General features: G+C 40.1%; 1 protein-coding gene across 1 annotated transcript in view; it reads left to right on the top strand.

Annotated features, from left to right (window-relative positions):
- The window catches only part of CWH43 (cell wall biogenesis 43 C-terminal homolog), a 676,650-nt gene that overhangs the window by 136,460 nt on the left and 520,795 nt on the right, over positions 1–19,395 (top strand). Inside the window, exon 3 of the mRNA XM_044056345.1 lies at positions 10,029–10,183. Within this exon, the coding sequence (XP_043912280.1) occupies positions 10,029–10,183 (155 nt within the window). The remainder of the gene's footprint in view (positions 1–10,028; positions 10,184–19,395) is intronic.

The raw sequence follows: 19,395 nt of genomic DNA, 5'->3' as shown, positions 1-19,395 counted from the left end.
GAGCCAGTGCTGAGTTACTTTGTATACTGCACAGTATTCCAGCTTGCCTCATTTGTTACGATGTGTTCCAACATCCTGTGCATCTTCTTGCTACTGCACTTGACATCGCAAATGGATTGTCGGCTTTGGCTAGGCCAGAATTGCCAGGTTGTCAGAAATGCCTTCCAGATTGGTTTGAGTTGCTTGGACCATTTCTTGAAAGTTTCTTCAAATGACACTTGAAAATGTAATTTTATACTGGACCGTTTTCCATCTGCCTAGTTTTTATTGACATCTTCCAGTGGCTATTTGGTTTCTCCTGCTGCTCTGGTGTACCTCGTTATTGTGTTCTTTTATGTAGTTTATTGGGACCTGTTCACTTTGGTACATTTGCTAATGCTATTTTGTCTTGCCTTCAAGGAATGAGACATACTGAGCTGCTGTGTGACATTCTGAACTGTCAATCCGGGACTTTGTTAGGGTGCTAGCGCAGGTTGTGTAATATTTAAGCTGCAGCTTACTCTGACTTTTATATTTTTTGTTGTATTAGTTTAATTTCATTTTTTTTATTTGTAATAATTTCTGATGTTTGTTTTCTTTGACTTTGAACTCAAAATAATTATATTCTTCCAATGTTTCTTTTATATTGTTGTTTCAGACATATTACTTCACTTTGATAAATACTGAAGTCCTTAGGAAATAAGCAATATAATAAACTCAAAGCTGACGATGAAGTTAATTGATGATTCAAACAGAGTAGTGATAAATGCTTGATTACACTGAGTGGCAATAATCAAACTTCTCTCACTTGTTTACCTATTAAGGTAAACATTTTTATCATATTTATCACACTTCTGTTTCACTATACTTTGCTAGGATGTAATGACATGTACAAAATATATTGGGTCCTGAATTTGACACCTGAAATATGTTGGACTCAATGGCAAGGCAACAAGTTTTAAGATGAGTGGCAAAGCCATGAGTCATGAAACTGAATCTCCTAATCTACCAGGAAAATACATTTTATTAAATGTTCAAGAAATTTGTGACTAGGCCCAACAGCTTCCTTTCATTAATGTTTACATTTATGTTTGAAGTACTTTTTCCTATCTATCTAAATGTGGTGTGGTAAATATTTTGTTGATATAAGTTGAGCATTCAGTAGGGCTTTGCATATTTTCTGTTGGTTTTTATGAATATGCTATCAAAGTAATAGTTTTCTACGGCAGTTCTTGAGTGATTCTAATGTATTTAAACTGCTGAGTAAGCATCTGACATTATTTTAGATTCATAGGTTCATAGGTGTGTACTAGGCCAATGGCCCTGGAGCCTTCACAAGCCTAGCCCAAAATATTTTCCCTGACACCGGGCCACCAGATGTTAGTTCACAGTGCCTTTGTCCAGTAGGGCAACTGGAGTGATCCCTGGGATGAACTTTCAGTTACCCAGCCACTCGTCAAGATTTCTCTTGAAGAGGGCCAGCAAAGTGTTCTGCTTGACATCAATGGGAAGCTTATTCCAGAGTATGGGCAGTGTTTGGGAGATGAGCCTGTCCCTTCAGTATGTTCTGTTGATTGTGATAGTGAGGTTGTGACCTCTGGAGCTCGTGGCACAGGGGGACTGGGATTTCTTTAGGTGCAGCATTTCAAGTAGGGTTAAGTCGGACATTGCTTTGTAAGTCAAGCAGATATCACCTCTGAGTAGACGATAAGAGACTGAGAACAGCTGAAGTTTCTTGAGTCTGTCTGTGTAGGATGCGTGTTTAAGGCCTAGGATCCTTTTTGTGAGGTACATTTGTGGCCTCTCTAGCTGTTGTAGGTGTCTGGTCAAGTACATGCCAAATGGGGCATTACATTCGATGATTGGTCTAATTTGGGATGAGTAGAGAGGGATGGTGACCTCTTTCTTTATGGATGCGAACCCTTTGGTTATATGATGTGTCACGTAGAAGGACTTTCTGACCACGGTGACAATGTGGTGGTCAAAGGTGAGGTGGCTGTCGACCTGGGTGCCCAGATATCTTATGGTCCCTTCAGTGTTTAGTGGGCTCCCATCGACATGGTAATTCATGGGAGCTGAGTTTTTCCAATGGGAATAATAACGCATTTTTTGGTGTTAAGCTTAAGGCCATAGTTCCAACGCCAGTCACTGGTCTCAGAGAGGCCCTTTTGTAGGATGTCTGCATCACTTGGGGAGTTGATAATGACTCCTAGCTTGCGGTCATCAATGAACTTGGTCAGTCAGAGTCCCTCTGTGTTGGCCTGGACTTCTGAGAAGTAGATGCCAAACAGGAGGGGGCCTAGGACCGAGCCCTGTGAGACTCGACTGGTGACTGGTCTACAGTCTGACTTGTAGTTCGCAGCCTTCACTCTGTGGGTCATGTTTGTGAGCCAGTTTGCAACCCACCTAGTGATATAAGGATTGATGCCTAGTTTGGTGAGTTTATCAATGATACCCAAGTGAGGAATGGTATCAAAGGCCTTGGCCAGGTTGAGGTAGGCTGTATGTACTGCTTACCCTCATCCACAGCCTTGGTGACTGCCTCAAAGAAGTCAACCAGGTTCAGCAGACAGGATCTCCCCTTGATGAAGCCAAACTATGTGGGGGTCAAGAGTTTGGAGATTGCCTATATCTTTGTTGAACAGGTTTATGATGATGCACTCCATAGCTTTGCATACCAGACTCATCAGGCTAATGGGGTGCTAGTTCCCAGGGCCTGTAGTTGCTCCCCCTTTGTGGAGAGGGATGACTGTAGCAGTGTGCCATTCATTAGGGACAAAGCCTGAGGTAAGGCTGTGATTGAACAAGGGCAGACAAGTGTGGTGCCAGTTTGTTTTGTAGTTCATGTAGGACGCAGCCAGGGATATTATCAGGTCCCATGGACACTGTATTCTTGGCTTTGGAGAATGCATCTTTTACCTGTGCTGCAGAATTGTGGGTACCAGGCTTTCTACTGGCAGAGTGATAGGGCCCTTGGGGGTGGGGGAGAGGGGTAAAGTTGGTACTGAATCTGTCACCCAGTATGTTGGCTATATCTGTTGGCTCGGTGTAGGAGGTACCATTGTGCAGTAACTTGGAACAAATCTGGGTATTGCCTTGGAGGTTCTTGATATAGCTATAGAAGGTTTTGTGGTTGTTTTTGGTGTCACCTGCAATTCTGCCTTTATAGCTGGCTTTAAAAGATTTGATAAGGGATCTCAAATTTTTGTTGAGTCTTGTAAGGGAGTTTGCCCATTCTTGTGACTTCATTATTTTTTGCAGCAATTTCTTCCTTCAGTTGTAGAGTTTATTAATGGCTGGGGACCATCAGATTGGCTTCCTTTTTTTGGAGGAGACTGTCTTGGTTCTATTTGGTAAGTCAAGATCCAGGCATTTTTGTACATGCTCGTACAGTGCATTGGTGTATGATTCGGTAGTCATGCAGCTATTTTCCATTGGCATGGGTGCCGAGAAGTTAGCCACCTCTGTTTTTAGGAGCCCAAAGTCAGCTTTAGAGAAGTTTTTCAGGGTGGTCACCTTAGCGGGGGTGTGGGTGAGATGGAGATTTCCATGGTGATCAGTTTGTGATCAGATTTAACCAGGGAGGAGTTGACTATAGGTGTGGTGCAATAGTCTCCCATGTTGGTGATAACCAGGTTGAGGATGTTGCTTCTTCTAGTACCTGAGTGCATGTATTATGTGGCGGATCCTGGCACCTGATAGACAACTGACTGTCATCTTTTCCTTGCTCAACCTAGTGAGTGGGACATCTCTGTGCCTCACAATTGAATCTTCTATGATGAGTACATTGGGCAAAGTGTTCTGTCTTAAGGGCTTAGGTTGAGGGGCACACTGTGGTGGTGAGCTATGTGTTCTGAGGTTGGTGTTGTCTTGTGGTGGTCGAGTACATTTCTGTCTCTTAGCAATATAATATTTGTTTTATAATTTAATTTTTTTAGGTAGTTTAGTCTATTTATTTAGGATCAACTCATTTTACATGTGATGTTGTTTTCTGGTTGTCTGACTGCAAATCTATAGTTATTTTTAACTATCCATCATCAACACCTCAGTTAAATTATTTAAATCTAAATCTAGATTCATGTTCCTGGTGTCTGATTTCGATGATGGTGACTATTTTTCTTGGGGGGCAGAGGCTTAGGTTTATTTTTAGTGCATGCAGTTTGTTTAGCTTTATTCTTTTGTTTAAAAGGGCTGAGATTAAGTTTTGTAATAGCATTTTTGATTAGTTGGCATGTGTAACATGTATGTAATTGTGCTGATGATATACATAGGGTGTACATAAATAAAAATATATACATCCTACACTGATGCTCTCTTTTGTCAGTAGATATGTTCATGTTTCAGACTATGCTGAGCACACACTTGTTGATATTCATTGTGTTTCACTGCTGCTGTCATTACACTTGGGTTATCCTGCAGTCAGGCGGTCCCGCAGTTGTCCAGAGTTCCAAAGTCTTGGTCCGGAGTTGGTTGCTGTCGCTTCTTCCCTGATGTCAGTGCACCAGGGGTATATAAGATGCAGCCGACACCATTTTCTCCATCTTTCTTGCCATGCGGTGCTCGAAGCAAAAGCAGTTTGCAAGTGCCGGGCAGCCGACTCCTGAGATTTTCGAATTCGAATTTCAGAACCAAAGTCTTCAATAAAGCTATGTACCCCGTTGGGGAAACTTTTTCTTGCTTCAGACCGATGCCAGTATAAGTTAATAATTGTATTTCTTGTGGGAAGCAAATACCTCATAAGGATTTTCATTCTTACTGTATTCCATGCCTAGGCCCAGACCACGAGGTCACTAGTTGTCGGTTTTGCGCTAGATTTAACAAGCGCACTATTAAATGGCGGTTTGATTTTGCACGCCATTATTTTGGCCGAAGGTTCAATTATTCCATGCCGTTGGAACAACCGATGACTGGAATACACAAAAAACGCAAAGACAAAGATAAGGACAAGCATCCGAGGTCTAAAACTGACGATGAAGCCTCTTGTAGGCCAGTCGCCGGCTCGCCAGTTCTCAGTGAGGTGCTTTCACAGCCCCTGACACCTGCTACCTCAGAGCCACAGCCTACCTCCGACTCCCACGTGGAGATTTCTAGGCCTCTGGAAACTCAAGGTATTTGGCCTATGGAAATTAACCCCTCAGATGGGTCTGGAGCCGCTGAGCAAGCATCGGCTTCTGAGGGTGTTTTCAGACCTTCACAGCTTATCAGCAAAACAACAACCAAGTCTAAAACTCCATTAAAGACAAAGAAACAAGTACAGCATTCACCTGGACAGGCCTCCATGCCTAAAAAACAGATGCTCAAAATGGCCGAAGACCTAATTACTCTGATCAGAGGTTTCCATCCCCCTCCTGATAAAAGGCCTAGGCATGATACAGACTATGATTCCCCTGACCAGGTTTCCATTTCTTCAGATTCCTCTTCAGACCAGGGATACTCTTTACCCCCCTATGAGGACTCTGATGCTGAAGAATCAATCCCTTCAGGCTCTCCTCCTGAGGATTACTCTTTTGGGGAAACTTTACATACCATGAGGGAGCATTTCCACTGGGAGAGCCAGGATTATTCAGAATCCAAGAAAAGAGATTTTCTTTTATTGCCTCAGCACAGGCCCCTTGCTATTCTGCCTGTTTTAGATATTGTGGATGATGTGTTCTCTGAATCCAGTTTAACCCCTGATTCTTTGCCCCCAGCACCAGTCAAGCCAGATAGGTACTACAGAGTCCCTGACTCTCACAAATTTCTTTATAAAAACCCTGCTGCTGACCCAGAAACTATTTCCCAGGGTCCCAAAGGGGTTAAGGCTTCCACTGCTAAAAATCCAGTTCCCTGACAGGGATTCTAGAGCATTAGATAGATGGGGGAAGAAAGTTTGCACTTCTGCAACTTCAGCAGTAAGGGCTTTAAACTGCCAGTTCTACATGCTTAAAATACCAACAATATTTAATGTCTCTGTTAAAACAGAAAATGCTTACAAGCTCAGAAGGTCCTGACTATAAGGAAATGCAGGATTTATTGCATGCAGCTGAACAAGTGGGAAAACATACTCTGCACTGTGGTTTTGATTCATTAGAGGCTTCTTGTAGAGCCGCAGTTACTGGATCTGTGATTCGAAGGCATGCTTGGTTAAAAGAACAAGGTTTACCTGATCATGTTAAGGCAAAATTATTGGATGCTCCTTTACAGCATGATATTTTGTTTGGTGTTAAGGCAGAAGAGGTATTAAAGAAAATGGAGGATAAGGCAAAATCTATGCAAACAGTGAAGGATTTCTTACAGGTACAGCCACCTCGATTTAGCAGAAATTGGCCTTCTAACAATTGGTCCTTTCCAGTGTCAGACAGACCACAAAGAGGCAGATACAGACGCCCAAGAGGCAGATCTCAGCCCCAAGGCTCTTACAGACCACGACAGTGGGGTGCATCAACCCCAAAAGGAGGAGAAGGCAAGTCACAACCTTATAGGAAACAGTCCCAATGACTTCCCCCTTCACATGCCAAGCACTTACCTTTTGGCAGCTCCCTTAGAGGGAAAACTAGCTCTTTTTCACAAAGTTGGCATATAATCACCCAAGACAAATGGGTTCTGGATATTGTGTCTCAAGGTTACAGGTTCCACTTTCACACTCTACCAAGACCAAAAGGAATAACAGACCTGCCACAAAATCAATAGGCAGAGGCACAAAAACAAATTACAGCCCTCATGGACATGAGAACTATTCAAAATGTGCCACAACAGGAACAAGGACAAGGTTTTTACTCAAGACTTTTCTTGGTCCCCAGAAAGGACAAAGCCTGGAGACCCATACTGGACCTCTCTACTCTAAATACTTACCTAGATGTTCCGAAATTCAAAATGTTGACACTACAGCAACTGCTTCCCATGCTGGGCAAGAAGGCTTGACTAGTTACTTTGGACCTCAAGGAGGCATACCTGCATGTCCCAATCAGACAAAATTGCAGAAGATACCTCAGAGTCATAGCTGGCACAATGCATTACCAATTCTCTGCACTGCCCTTTGGCTTATCTACTGCGCCCAGGGTCTTCACAAAATGCCTGGCACCAGTAATTGCATTTTGCAGACAAAAAGGAATTCAAATATATCCCAACTTGGACGCCTGCCTTATTCAAGCAGAGAGAAAGGACATTCTTCTAAAGCATCTGGCCTTTGTAAAAAGATTGCTAATCTGCCTAGGGTACTTTCAATTGATAGCAACAAAAAAACAACTCCCTGCAAGAAAAATTCTGCAGGCCTTGAGGTTCATGGCGTCCTGCATACTACTAATACATTTTGCCAGACTGCATATGAGGAAATTACAATGGTACCTAAAAAGTGTTTGGACTCAACACTGTCACAGTTTGGAAGCAGTAATACCACTTATTCCCTGCCTATAACAGGAGTTTCGATGGTGGGCACAGGCATGTCACCACAACAAGGGACAGTCTTTCACTTTACCCACAGCCAGGCAGACACTAACAACAGATGCTTCGGATTACGCCTGAGGAGCACACATGGCAGGAAAATGTATTCAGGGCAAGTGGGCTGCAGAGCAAATGCATCTTCACATCAATCAAAAAGAGATGCTAGCTGTACAAAATGCCCTAACAGCTTTCAAGGACCTTCTGCATCCAGGACAAATATTGCTAAAGATAAACAAGCAAGGGGGCACTCATTCCTATCCCCTCTGCAGACAAGCCATGATTTTGTGGAACACAGCACTGACCTATCAAGTTCATCTGCAAGCACAATTCCTGCCAGGAAAGAAAAATACTCTGGTAGACGACTTAAGCAGAAACATCATGGATCCTCACAAGTGGAAATTAAATCCACAAGTATTCAGCATGATAACACAAAAATGGGGGTGCCCAGACATAGATCTTTTTGCCTCCCCTCTGAACTGCTAACTACAGAAATTCTGCATAAGGACTTACCACACACAAGCATGGAAAGTGGATGCTCTCTCGTTCAGCTGGAAAACCCTAAAAGTTTATGCCTTCCCACCACTGCCTCTCCTGTCAAAGATACTCATAAAAGCCAGACAAGAAAGGCCAAAAATTATCCTGATTGCCCCAGACTGGCCACGCCAGCACTGGTACCCAATCTTAAAGAACTTGGCTCAAGGCCCAGCATGGATTTTACCTCAAATTCCTCATCTTCTGATGCAACAAAACAATCAGATCCTGCACAGCCAGCTCAAAACCTTAAACCTGGCTGCATGGCAGATTACTTAGCCAAGCAGTCAACACCTCTCTCTAAAGCTGTTATGGATGTCATTTTGGAGGCCAGGAGGCCAAGCACCAGGAAATCCTATTCAGAAAAGTGGAAGAGATTCTGCTCCTGGAACCAGGCTGAAAGCTTTGACCCTCTTGTTCCAAATATTCCTCAGATATTACGATACTTAACTGAGATGCTGGACAAAGGCCTATCCTTTTCATCCATTAAGATCCACGTCTCTGCCATCTCAGCTCATTACAACACGGATCCTCCTATTTTCTCTCATCCATTATTAAAACAGTACCTCAGAGGGGCTAAAAACATAAGACTGCCCCGGAGAGCACCAACACCAACTTGGGACCTCAACTTTGTATTGGGAAGACTAACTTTACCTCCTTTTGAGCCAGCCAATACAGCAGAATTAAAATATGTATCATGGAAAACTGCTCTGCTTCTGGCAATAACCTCAGCATGAAGAGTCTCAGAGTTACAGGCACTAATGGCAGTGGAACCTTTCATCATTTTTCATCAGGGCAGGGTTTCTTTGAGAACAAACCCTACATTTATGCCAAAGGTGGTATCCAGTGTGGCTCTTAACCAAACTGTTCACTTGCCAACTTTTTACCCAAATCCCCAGAATAAAGGGGGGAGGCTTCTACACTCTTGGACATACACAGGCAGTTACGCTTCTACTTGGACAAAACAAAAGCTTTCAGGAAAACTGAGCAATTCTTTGTAGCATATGATACAGGAACACAGGGAAAGCCTATTTCAAAGCAGACCATTTCAAAATGGATAGGACACTGTATCCGTTTCTGCTACACACAGCATGGAAAAACTGTACCTAGCAACATTAGGCCACATTCCACCAGGGCAACAGCCATTTCAACTGCCTACCTTAGAGTACCTACCAAGGATATTTTAGAAGCTGCAACTTGGAGTTCAGTGCACACCTTTACCAAGCATTACCACTTGCCTCTTTACTCTAAATCCAGAGCTGGCTTTGCCACTGCAGTGCTGCATGGCCTCATAGCCACTCTGATTCCTTTATAGACCCAGCCACCCAACCTCAGCTTTGGGATTCAACCCAAGTGTAATGACTGCAGCAGTGAAACACGATGAACATAGTACAGTTTTGTACCTACCATAAATGTAGATGTTCGAGTGTATTCACTGCTGCAGTCCAGGTTACCCTCCCTCCATCCCCTCTTTCTTAGCTGGGACTTATCTATATCTTCCTACCCTATACAACCTTTGTGGTGTATTTCCTTGTAACTGAAGGTATTGTTTTTATTTTTTATGTATGTTTTATTAGCAAAATGTATTGCCTACCTATTTGGGGGCACCTGACATCTGGGGCAAGAAAAACTGAAGAAAATGGTGTCTGCTGCATCTTATATAAACCTGGCACACTGACGTCAGGAAAGAAGCAACAGCAACCGACGCCGGACCAAGACATTGGAACTCTGGCCGACTGCGGGACCACCTGACGGCAGGATTACCCAAGTGTAATGACTGCAGCAGTGAATACACTCGAACATCTACATTTATGGTAGGTACAAAACTGTACTTTTTATGCCATCACTATGTGTACTCCTGCTACATTTGCCGTCTGCTGCTGTTATTGCACTGTGATTCTATGATATAATACAATATATGTTTCATGTGCACAGCAGCTTTGCAGCTGTGATGTCAAGTGCTTCACACTGTCGAAAGGTATTTCATCTGTCCATCTTTTTCTGTATAAAGTGATCTAGTTACATGCAGAGTTCACTTTAAAACATGTATGAGTAGCAATTGAAACAATTTTTGAAGTTGTTCATTTTTTTCCTTACAGGTTTTGTCGTATCTGGGGATTTATAATGGGACATATACTGCTGCTTTGCCTGAGGATTTGGTATATTTCTCTTAACCCAGTTTGGGAAAGCAAGATGGCTAACTCTGTATTACTATCATTGGGTTGCTTGGCAACACTTGACCGGATTTTTTCAGGTAACCTGAATGGAAATAACTGCTGAAAGCAACCACAGTCGGTGTCAGTCTTGAAAAAGTTTGTAAATGGAATAAAGAAAATAGTTGATCCTTGATGAACATCTCCAAATGTGAGACATAGAAGGTTGTAGTGCTAAAAGCCTTTCTAATTTTTAAGATTGCTTTGCTAAAAACATGCCTAATTTAATTTTGTTAATTTGCTTACCAAGTTGAACTGGATCAGTAATTAGATTTCATTCACTATCTCTTCTGAATTAAGACTTATTTAGCATGGGATCCAGGGCTTTCTGTGCTCACTTATAAGATGCCATAATTGCAGAACACTAGACCCATGTATTCTTTTTCTGTACCTGTCAAAATAATAGAGAAATAGTCTAGTTTGACAGCTGCTGTTTCATTTGACAGATGCTGCCAAATGGTTGAATAGTAACATTGCACCAAAACAAAATACAATATAGCAGGTGGATGTAATACATATGCTTTATCAGTAATTTTGTTTGCAAGGGAGACTATAGTCATGATCTTTCAAACATGCCAAACGCAAGGGAGTTAACAGGAGATGGCAACCCCTTAAAATGGAGTAAACTGTATATTTATCTTTATATCTGCTCTCTGTCTTTTTATGTATCTGTATAGTCATCTATCGCTGTATTTACCAAACCACCTCTATATCTATTTAAGTAAAAAAAAACTCCAGATCACCTTACATCCTGGTAAACAACACAACTAGGATGCAATTTCACTTGCTAGGTCACTTCAGTTCTGCATCAGCACTTATGCTGGGTCCAATGTTCTTTACAATTGCATATACATTGCTACACAGTGCAAATTATCTATTTTTCAAATAATATTTCAAAATCTGTTGAATGTGAAGTCATTAAATAAACTCTTTTCCTTATAGTTTATAGATTGCGAGAACTGAATCTTGACATCCATGTCAAGAACACATGACAGAGTACTATAATCGTAGAAACCTGATCATAATTATTTGTAGCACATGGAGCTTTGTCTCTTCCATATACTACCAGTTATAGAAACAAGCTGTTGGAGCAGAAAGTATTATACAGATCTGAAAGCCATAAAGACTTGGTGTACCCACAAAGACAGGAGGCAGAAGTGAAATATCTGTCTGATGAAGTAACTGCTTTAAGAGCTGTTGGACACCACAACCACATTTGTTTGTGATACTGAAGTATATCACTATCGAGTGTAGTATTATCAGGAGCTTGATAAAATCCACCAAAGCCACATTTAAGGCTAAACTAGCAATCCAAGCCAAAGACAGTCACGAGGCATGTTTCAGTTATGTTTATAATCTCAAAACCACAATGCAGTAATGCACTGAGCTGATTGTGAACAATGTTGATCCGAGTAGTCATGTAGTGTTACCAAGTTCTTTGATGATGATGATGATGTATTTCTGCACATTTTTAACATCAAAAGTATTATTTTGTGAATACATTAAGATGCCCTACTATAAGCTGAATCCCTTCTATATTCATAGGATGTTACTAGGCTATTGGCCCTGAGGCCCTTATAAGCCTAGTCCCATGAAAATACACACTGCTACCAAGTATTGAACCCAGCACCCTGTCAACTATAGCATAGTGCATTAGCCCACTAGACCACTCAGCTGTAAATAATTACCACTGGCAAGTCTTGAACCAGGGAACCTGTCAACTACAGCACAGTGCATTAATCCACTAGGCAAGTCAGTTTTTATTGTGTTAAAATGTATTTAACTACTAATCTAAAGTATCACACCTGAAAGTACATCTTGCTATTATGCTTACAGACATAGTGCCACCTAGATTTATAGTACAGTGATTCCTGTTTGGCACCACCATCATTTTTGATCTATCTGTGAAGTAAGTTCTATACAAATGAAAGAAACTCCAGCTCTACTCAGTGGCATACCACCTGTTCAGAGGCGATCTGTGCCTGATGTATAAAGCCATGTCCAACCTGGAATTAATGTACATGCTGCACCTCAGAAAATCCAAATCCCATCGAGCTACGCGCTCAAGAGACTTGAACCTCAGCACTGAAATAAATAGGACATGCTGGAGGGACAGATTCATAACCCAGAGGCTCCCTTCACTCTGGAATAAAATCCCAGTCCAGGTTAGGCAGAGTCCCTCATTGACTCTCTTCAAGAGGAATCTTGATGAGTGGATGGGAGATCGTAGGTTTACCCCTGGTATCACTTCTGTGTCACTGCTAGACAGAGGCACAGTATACTAACCTTGAAAAAGGGCATAGCAAAATAAATTTAAAATGGGTGGCGAAAGCCAAACACATTCTGGCTAGGCTTATAAATGCCCTAGGGCAGATAGCCTAGTATGAACCTATGAACCTATGAACCTATTTGCAGTTACTCATATAACAGGGAATACCTGTAGATGTGTAAAAGTAAAGTATGATTATTCTCAAACCCTTAGACTCTGAAATTAAGCTGACTTATTTAAAGTTGTAATTAAATCACTGCAGGAATTTGGCTAATGCATTGAATTAGAACCGCAGAGTCTGAGAAACTGAATTGCTTGGTCCCATAGCTTTACAAAAGGCATAACTGGCAGAGATTAATTAGGCTACTTGGCTGCACTAAGGACGATACAAAAATCTGCTATATCTTCCAGCACATATTAAATGCTCGGGCAAAAATACTTTTTGCCAGGCTGACATTACAAAAATTGAAACACTTGGTGCAATAATTAATTTCTCTTCTCTTAAACAGTGTTACTAGCTGACATTGTATATTATCCAGCATGCTGCAATGAATCCCTCACTGCCTAAAGGAAATGCTGACTGATAAATTTCCCCTGCCAAGTCAACATGCTGTGAAGGGCCAACATACATTCAAGGATCTTAGCTTAACAGCACAGTAAGACATCCCCAGTTACTAAGTTAAATATGTTATGTATGTATGCATGCATGCATTTATTTATTTAGTTATTTATCATTTGGCATTCCAGTAGATGGCCTGATGTAGTAGACCATTTTCAGCAGTGACTAAAACCATAAAAATATTATGAACAAATGTTTGTACATGAGTGTGTGCTTGTGTGTAAGTGCATGTATAGATAAATAGATGTGTGTGTGTGTGTGTGTGTGTGTGTGGGTGTGTGTGTGTGTGTGTGTGTGTGTGTGTGTGTGTAGCTGATACACTGGACTGTCCTCAAGGGGTCATTTGCATATATCCCATGGGTCTCTTCTGCAAGAGATTGAATGTATTATTACACAGCGGAAATTTTAGCTGGGCTGAGTCTTTCTTGCAATTTTTACTTAAATGTTTGTCTGTATAACCTTTTTACCCTTTGGTTGGATGTTGTTTGGGATATTTTGCAGGCAACTTAATGTTTATGGACATCAGCTTCATTTAAAGCCCTATGTTTATAAAGCATTTCAAAATAATTCAATTTTCCTTTAAAGACAAGGTTAAAAATGTTTGAAACATAATATGTATACAGTTAATTGAGTGTGTTTTTATTAACCTGAATGTACTTACAGAGAAGTACAAAGTTGCTATTATTCAGAAGCCATGTAGCTGAAACACTGCTGTGTCCTTAAGAATTCATTTGTATATAACCCATGAGACTACAGTACAGTAGGTTTAAGGTATTAAATAATGAAAACTCTAGCTTGGCTGTGTCTTTCTTGCCGTTTTTACTAAATGGCTTGTATGTCTAACCTTTTTACCATTTTGCTGATATATATATATATATATATATATATATATATATATATATATATACGTGTCACTCTGCTTAAAACTCATTATACCTAAACTCATTTCACTGAGACCAAATCACCTAAAGTTCATTTCACCTAAACTCATTTCACTGACAAGTAAGGCAAGTCAAAGGTATATGTCCTTTTCCTAACTGTAGTGCGATCTGGGGTGGGGGGGGATGCAGCGTCCCACATTGGGGGGGTATGGGGGCATACCCCCCAATTATTTTGGTTTTATGTTATCTGGTTTTGTTTTACATTATTTGGTAAAAGTCCCACACCCCCCTTAATATATATACTAACACCAGGATTGCACTACAGTGGGGAAAAGGACATGTACCTTTCAACTGCGTTAGAGTACTACTTGTCAGTGAAATGTGTTTTAAGTGAAATGAGTTTTAGGTGAAATGAACTTTAGGTGATTTGGTCTCAGTGAAATGAGTTTAGGTTAAATGGATGCATTAACATAGATTTCATAAGCAAAGATATTGGCAATCCCTTTGTCTAAACAATTTTGGGTTTGTGAAAGGAAAATCATGCCTGCTTAACATAATAGACTTCTTTGATAAAGCCACTGTGGCATTAAAGGATAACAAATATGAGCATACTACTTATCTTGACCTAGAAAAGGACTTGATACCATTCCATGCTTTGGCATCATTGACAAATTAATCAAAAATTCAAACCCTTATGTGACCAACTGGATAGCAAACTGGTTCGCAGTCAGAATCCAGCCAATTAGGATTGAAGGAGAATCTCCTTTAAAAGGCTTTTTACCAGTGGGGTCTTCCAGGGCTCAGTACTAGGCCCACTACTACTTGGTATCTACTGCTCTGTTGTCAGAGCTGATGTCATTGGGTCTTTGGCTAACCAAGTCTGCAGAATGATTGCATATTTAGAAATATTATCAACTCTACAGAGGATTCCTGGATCATCCAACAGGATCTAAAGTCTGCAAAGTTATCATGCTAGAACCATGGTCTAAGGTTAAGTGCTAAATTGTGTAGCAGTGTGCCATTTGGAAAACATGAACATCTATTGCCCTGTCACATAAATAACACACTCCTCAAAACTAACATGTTTATCAGGGACCTAGACACTGTTATAGACAACAAATTCTCCTTTAAACACCATATATGTATTTTCACTAGAAAATTCTTTTATCAAGCCCATCTAATTATAAAGGCACTTCTAGGTCCTAGGATGGTATCATCCCTCTACTCCTCTATTGCTAGGTTCATAATAGAATATAATGCTGCATTCAGCTTGTATCTATTGAAGCATATAATCCAATAAAAACATGGTTTCATAACAAAGAATATAAAGAGTCTCGGTTCCATGGAGTACATAGAGTGACTTAAAGCTCTGTTGATTTTTTACATCTCATACAGACTCTTATAAGGTGATCTTTGCATAACCTACCAGGGCTCAAATGACATCCTGCCTTGTGTGACCTTCTACATGCTCACAAAACCTGTAACACCACAAATGGCTGCACAAGAGACCTAAACATCCACTAGGGCATAAAAGGAACCTGCTGGGGAGATAGATACCACCCCTCAAAGAGTTCTTGCCCTCTAGAACAGATTTCCCCTTTGCATCAAAGTAGCTCTCTAGCTCTCTAATAAGTAGTAATTGTGCTGCTGGCAGATTTGGATTATGTATAACTTCACTATAAGGTAAAAAATATGTTTTGTTTTCAGTTTCTGCCTGTAGTGGTCTTTTAATTAAACCTCTGTCCTAATTTCACATGGATCTACAATGTGAAAAGCTCTGCTTCCTAAAATATTGAACTGAAATCTATTAAACGTTCAGCTCATGACTCACCTTAATTTCCAGGTAGGTAGCTAAACACTGGAGGATATTTCAACTTATCATACTAAGCCAGCCTACACTAGCATTCCAAAGAATCACACACCATGGTGGCTCTTAAATATCTACATTCAACTTCATATCTTTGCAAAGTCTGGTTCTTAATCATAATGAGTAGTTAATGCACACTGCAAACAAAACCAGAGGCTCAGTTTTCATGACAGAAATGTGTATATCCTGTAGGAATCTAGTGGCAAATTCCTTTTCCGCATTTTTATGTTGCACAGAGCTATATGATGCTTGATGATGGCCCACAAACATGATCTTGGGATACCTAAATATAGTTTTACCTTGCTACTCTAGTCTGTTGATCCAAGGTTGAGTTTTGGAATTATTAACCTTAAAAAAGATGCAGTAGGTTTGGGTACAGCAAGTAACTGAATATGTTAAGCTAAACATAGTTAGACATTGAAGGTATCAGCAAGACCTAAACTGTAATGTTTTAAAATGTGGTCTAGTAAACTGTGCTAGGAAATTTAGTGTTACACTTCATAGTCTCACACAGACTTATCTCCACCCCAAAACTGCTAGTGCCTGAACTTTTCTAAGATCCTAGCTCCTTCCCAAAACTGCCAGTTCCTGAACTTATTTTTTTCAGATCCTAGCTGGGAGTAATGTTTACTAAGATGTAAATATTAGTGTTCATTTTACTACTGGCTTGTGAAACTACTGTCAGTGTACGGTTTAGTTTTTCTTGTATGTTAATACTCTGCAAGTTATGACGTGGAATCCATTGCTTATTTTCTCTATGTGATTCATTTTTTCAAGTCTTTTGGGTTTCTAATACCATGACGGGAATGGACCTCATTCCTAAGTCAGGGTATGATTAAAGTTCATGAAATTAGTATTGTTTAAATCTTTGGTGTTAGCCAAACTCACTCCTCACAGCATCCACAATGTGCCCAGAACTGACTCCTGCAATTCATATGGAATTACATGCATTGGTAGCATATCTAAATACAACTATAAATTCCTTTTTATGATACCTACTGCTTGTACTACTATTGGAGCTGTCTGGGTATCTTTATTCTGCATTGCTCTTGTTCCTACCTGCATGTCTTGATATTTTATGACTTTGTGTCTCGCTACATAAGATACTGTAATTGCTAGGTGTAGTAGTTTCAGTTATCAATATTATTTTTGTCTTTTTTTCATGGACTGCTATATCTGGTTATCTTCATCTATTTTTTCAGTTGTTGGTAATGGGTGATTCCATGTAGTGTATACTTGAGCAGTAACCCACGTCTGGGCGTGGGTAATGTTGGATTTACATACGGGTGGTGTGGTTTGATTACGAGGGTGAAGCCCGAGTGACCAGACAGAGACAACCGTGGGTAAATCCAGCATTACCCACACCCAGATGTGGGTTATTGCTATTATACAATGACATTATTTAAGAAAAAAATGCTTAACTCTTCTTAAATAATGTCGTTGTATAATGGCGCTGTGCTGTCCTTCCGTGGCTGGACATGTCCTTGTTCCTTTATCTGATGTACTGTGCATGCATTTGGGACTTGTGTTCCCACGTATACCCAGTACATCAGTGCATGGGAAAATAAGCAACGGAGAAAAGAAGATCTCCATTGCTCCCTTTTTTTCTTGCCCATGGGATATAATTATGTAATGAAGAGCCTATGTACTGATACAAGTCTATAAACTAAAGATCAGACATGCTGCTAGGCTTTTTAGAGCTATACGCTGACAGTGGTGTAGAGGTGTAATGTTTTATTCCCTCGGCCTTCATTGCCTGATTTTGTGACTCTAAGTCAATTAACTAGACACTGATAACTATGAAAAAACTAACTGTGAAAAAAAAGGTCTAGGGAGATCACTGCTCTACACTGGAAAACAAACATAAATAAATAAATAAATACATTTCCAGACTATTGCCCTGCCATAAATCACAGCATTTTATTTAAAACACCATCAGCCTGATTTGTTTCCTTACTTTTCAGTCTTGTGAGGAGACACATATTCTTCAAATAAAGTATGTCGTCCCACCCCAAAGTGAAAATGGAGCCCGACCAATAGGCAATGCAATGTATGCAAAATATTACTTTTTTAAGGTATATATATTCTTAATTAGCAAAACAATATCACATTTACGAAACTGAATAACGTTCAAACCAGAGTTAACTCTAGTCTTCTCTGCTGCAGCATGCTTATTCCAAGTGGATACTGGGGTTTTAAGAAATGCAGGCATTGCAGTATCCAGGAATAAAAAAATCAAGCCCCGCTCAAAGCAGGATAGACGGTTGTAATTTCAGTAGAACTGAGCATTGACGTTTAGGAGACTAAATCATCAAGGAATAATTTGTTCTTTATAGCTGTCCAGGTAACAAGTAGAGCAAGTATGTTAGTTAAATATCCTGACTGGTGTATTAATTGCTTTCTGCAGCAAAAGCCATGATCTTCTGTTCTTGCAGAGGTTTAGGGGTAGGAGAGAGAGACAGAATGGAGAAAATACAAGGGAAATCAGGTACGTGTCTTTAGTTTTGAATAACATACCTGATTTTCCTCATATTTTCTCCATACTGTCTTGTCTCAGACTACAAAATGTATTTTTATATTTGTTTAAAAAAAAAAATAAAACTTAGAGTATGCCAACAGAAAAAAGTCCGGGTGACCGGACCTTTTTCCATTGGTATATTCTTGGATTTACAGTGAGCATGCTGGTTGAACTGGCCAAACAACGTGCTCGTTTTAGAATATTAATGGCCAGTCATTGTATAATTCATCATTCTCCACAATGCTTTGTGGTTCGTGTTTCACATGCTTTTCAGCTATGTCTATATTGTAGTGTTTGCACAATCCCCATTGCAACATTATTGTGCCTTTCAGTGTATAGGCTCTCTCATTTCATGAAAATATCACACCCAGCAACAAGGTATGCGACTGTTTCCAATATTTTGTTTTACCAAACCTACATTTGTCTGTTTCTCCTACATGTTCAATGGACTTTGTAAACCAAAGTGTATGTAGTCCACTGTCCTGGGCTGCTATTGTTAAGCTTTCATCGTTTGGTTTCAACTCTCCTTTCTTTAACCATTCCTGTGTAAAATCCTGCCTGACATGTCAGGAGATTGCTGTACTTGAAACAATATTTATGCCTTTTCCAAATGTCTTTCCTTCTCATTTGATCTTTCACATTATATCATATATATATATTTTTTTTTTTTTGGCACATTCTGTTTCTATCTAATTTTTGTCTGCTTTTGGTTGGAATTCCATTCTTTTGACACTGGAATGCTTCTGCTAAACTAAATACAGAGGTCATCTTAGACTTCCTTTCCTCGTGTTTTAAGACTTTCACTATGTTTGGATCTGACAAGGTCAGCAGATATGTATGCAGTCTCATGAAATCAAATCTGAGGAGGCCCATACCTCCTTGACAGCATGGAATATATAATTTTGGTATGCAATAAGTTTTATATATCATTTGATAGATGTGAAGTATTTTTTCCTGTCCAACTTATTCATTATCTTTTGGGACAAGTCAGTCACACAAAAACTGTAAGTTTGAACAGGAAGAACAAGTTGGTTTATAGCTTGGACTTTATTCCTATTTATCAAGGCTGTTTTCAATATTAGTTTCAGTCTTCTGAAGT

The sequence above is a fragment of the Protopterus annectens genome, chromosome 14.part0 (assembly GCF_019279795.1).
Source record: "Protopterus annectens isolate FY-2018-M chromosome 14.part0, PAN1.0, whole genome shotgun sequence".
In the NCBI taxonomy this organism is placed as follows: domain Eukaryota; kingdom Metazoa; phylum Chordata; order Ceratodontiformes; family Protopteridae; genus Protopterus; species Protopterus annectens.
This window is presented reverse-complemented; position numbering and strand designations above follow the sequence as displayed.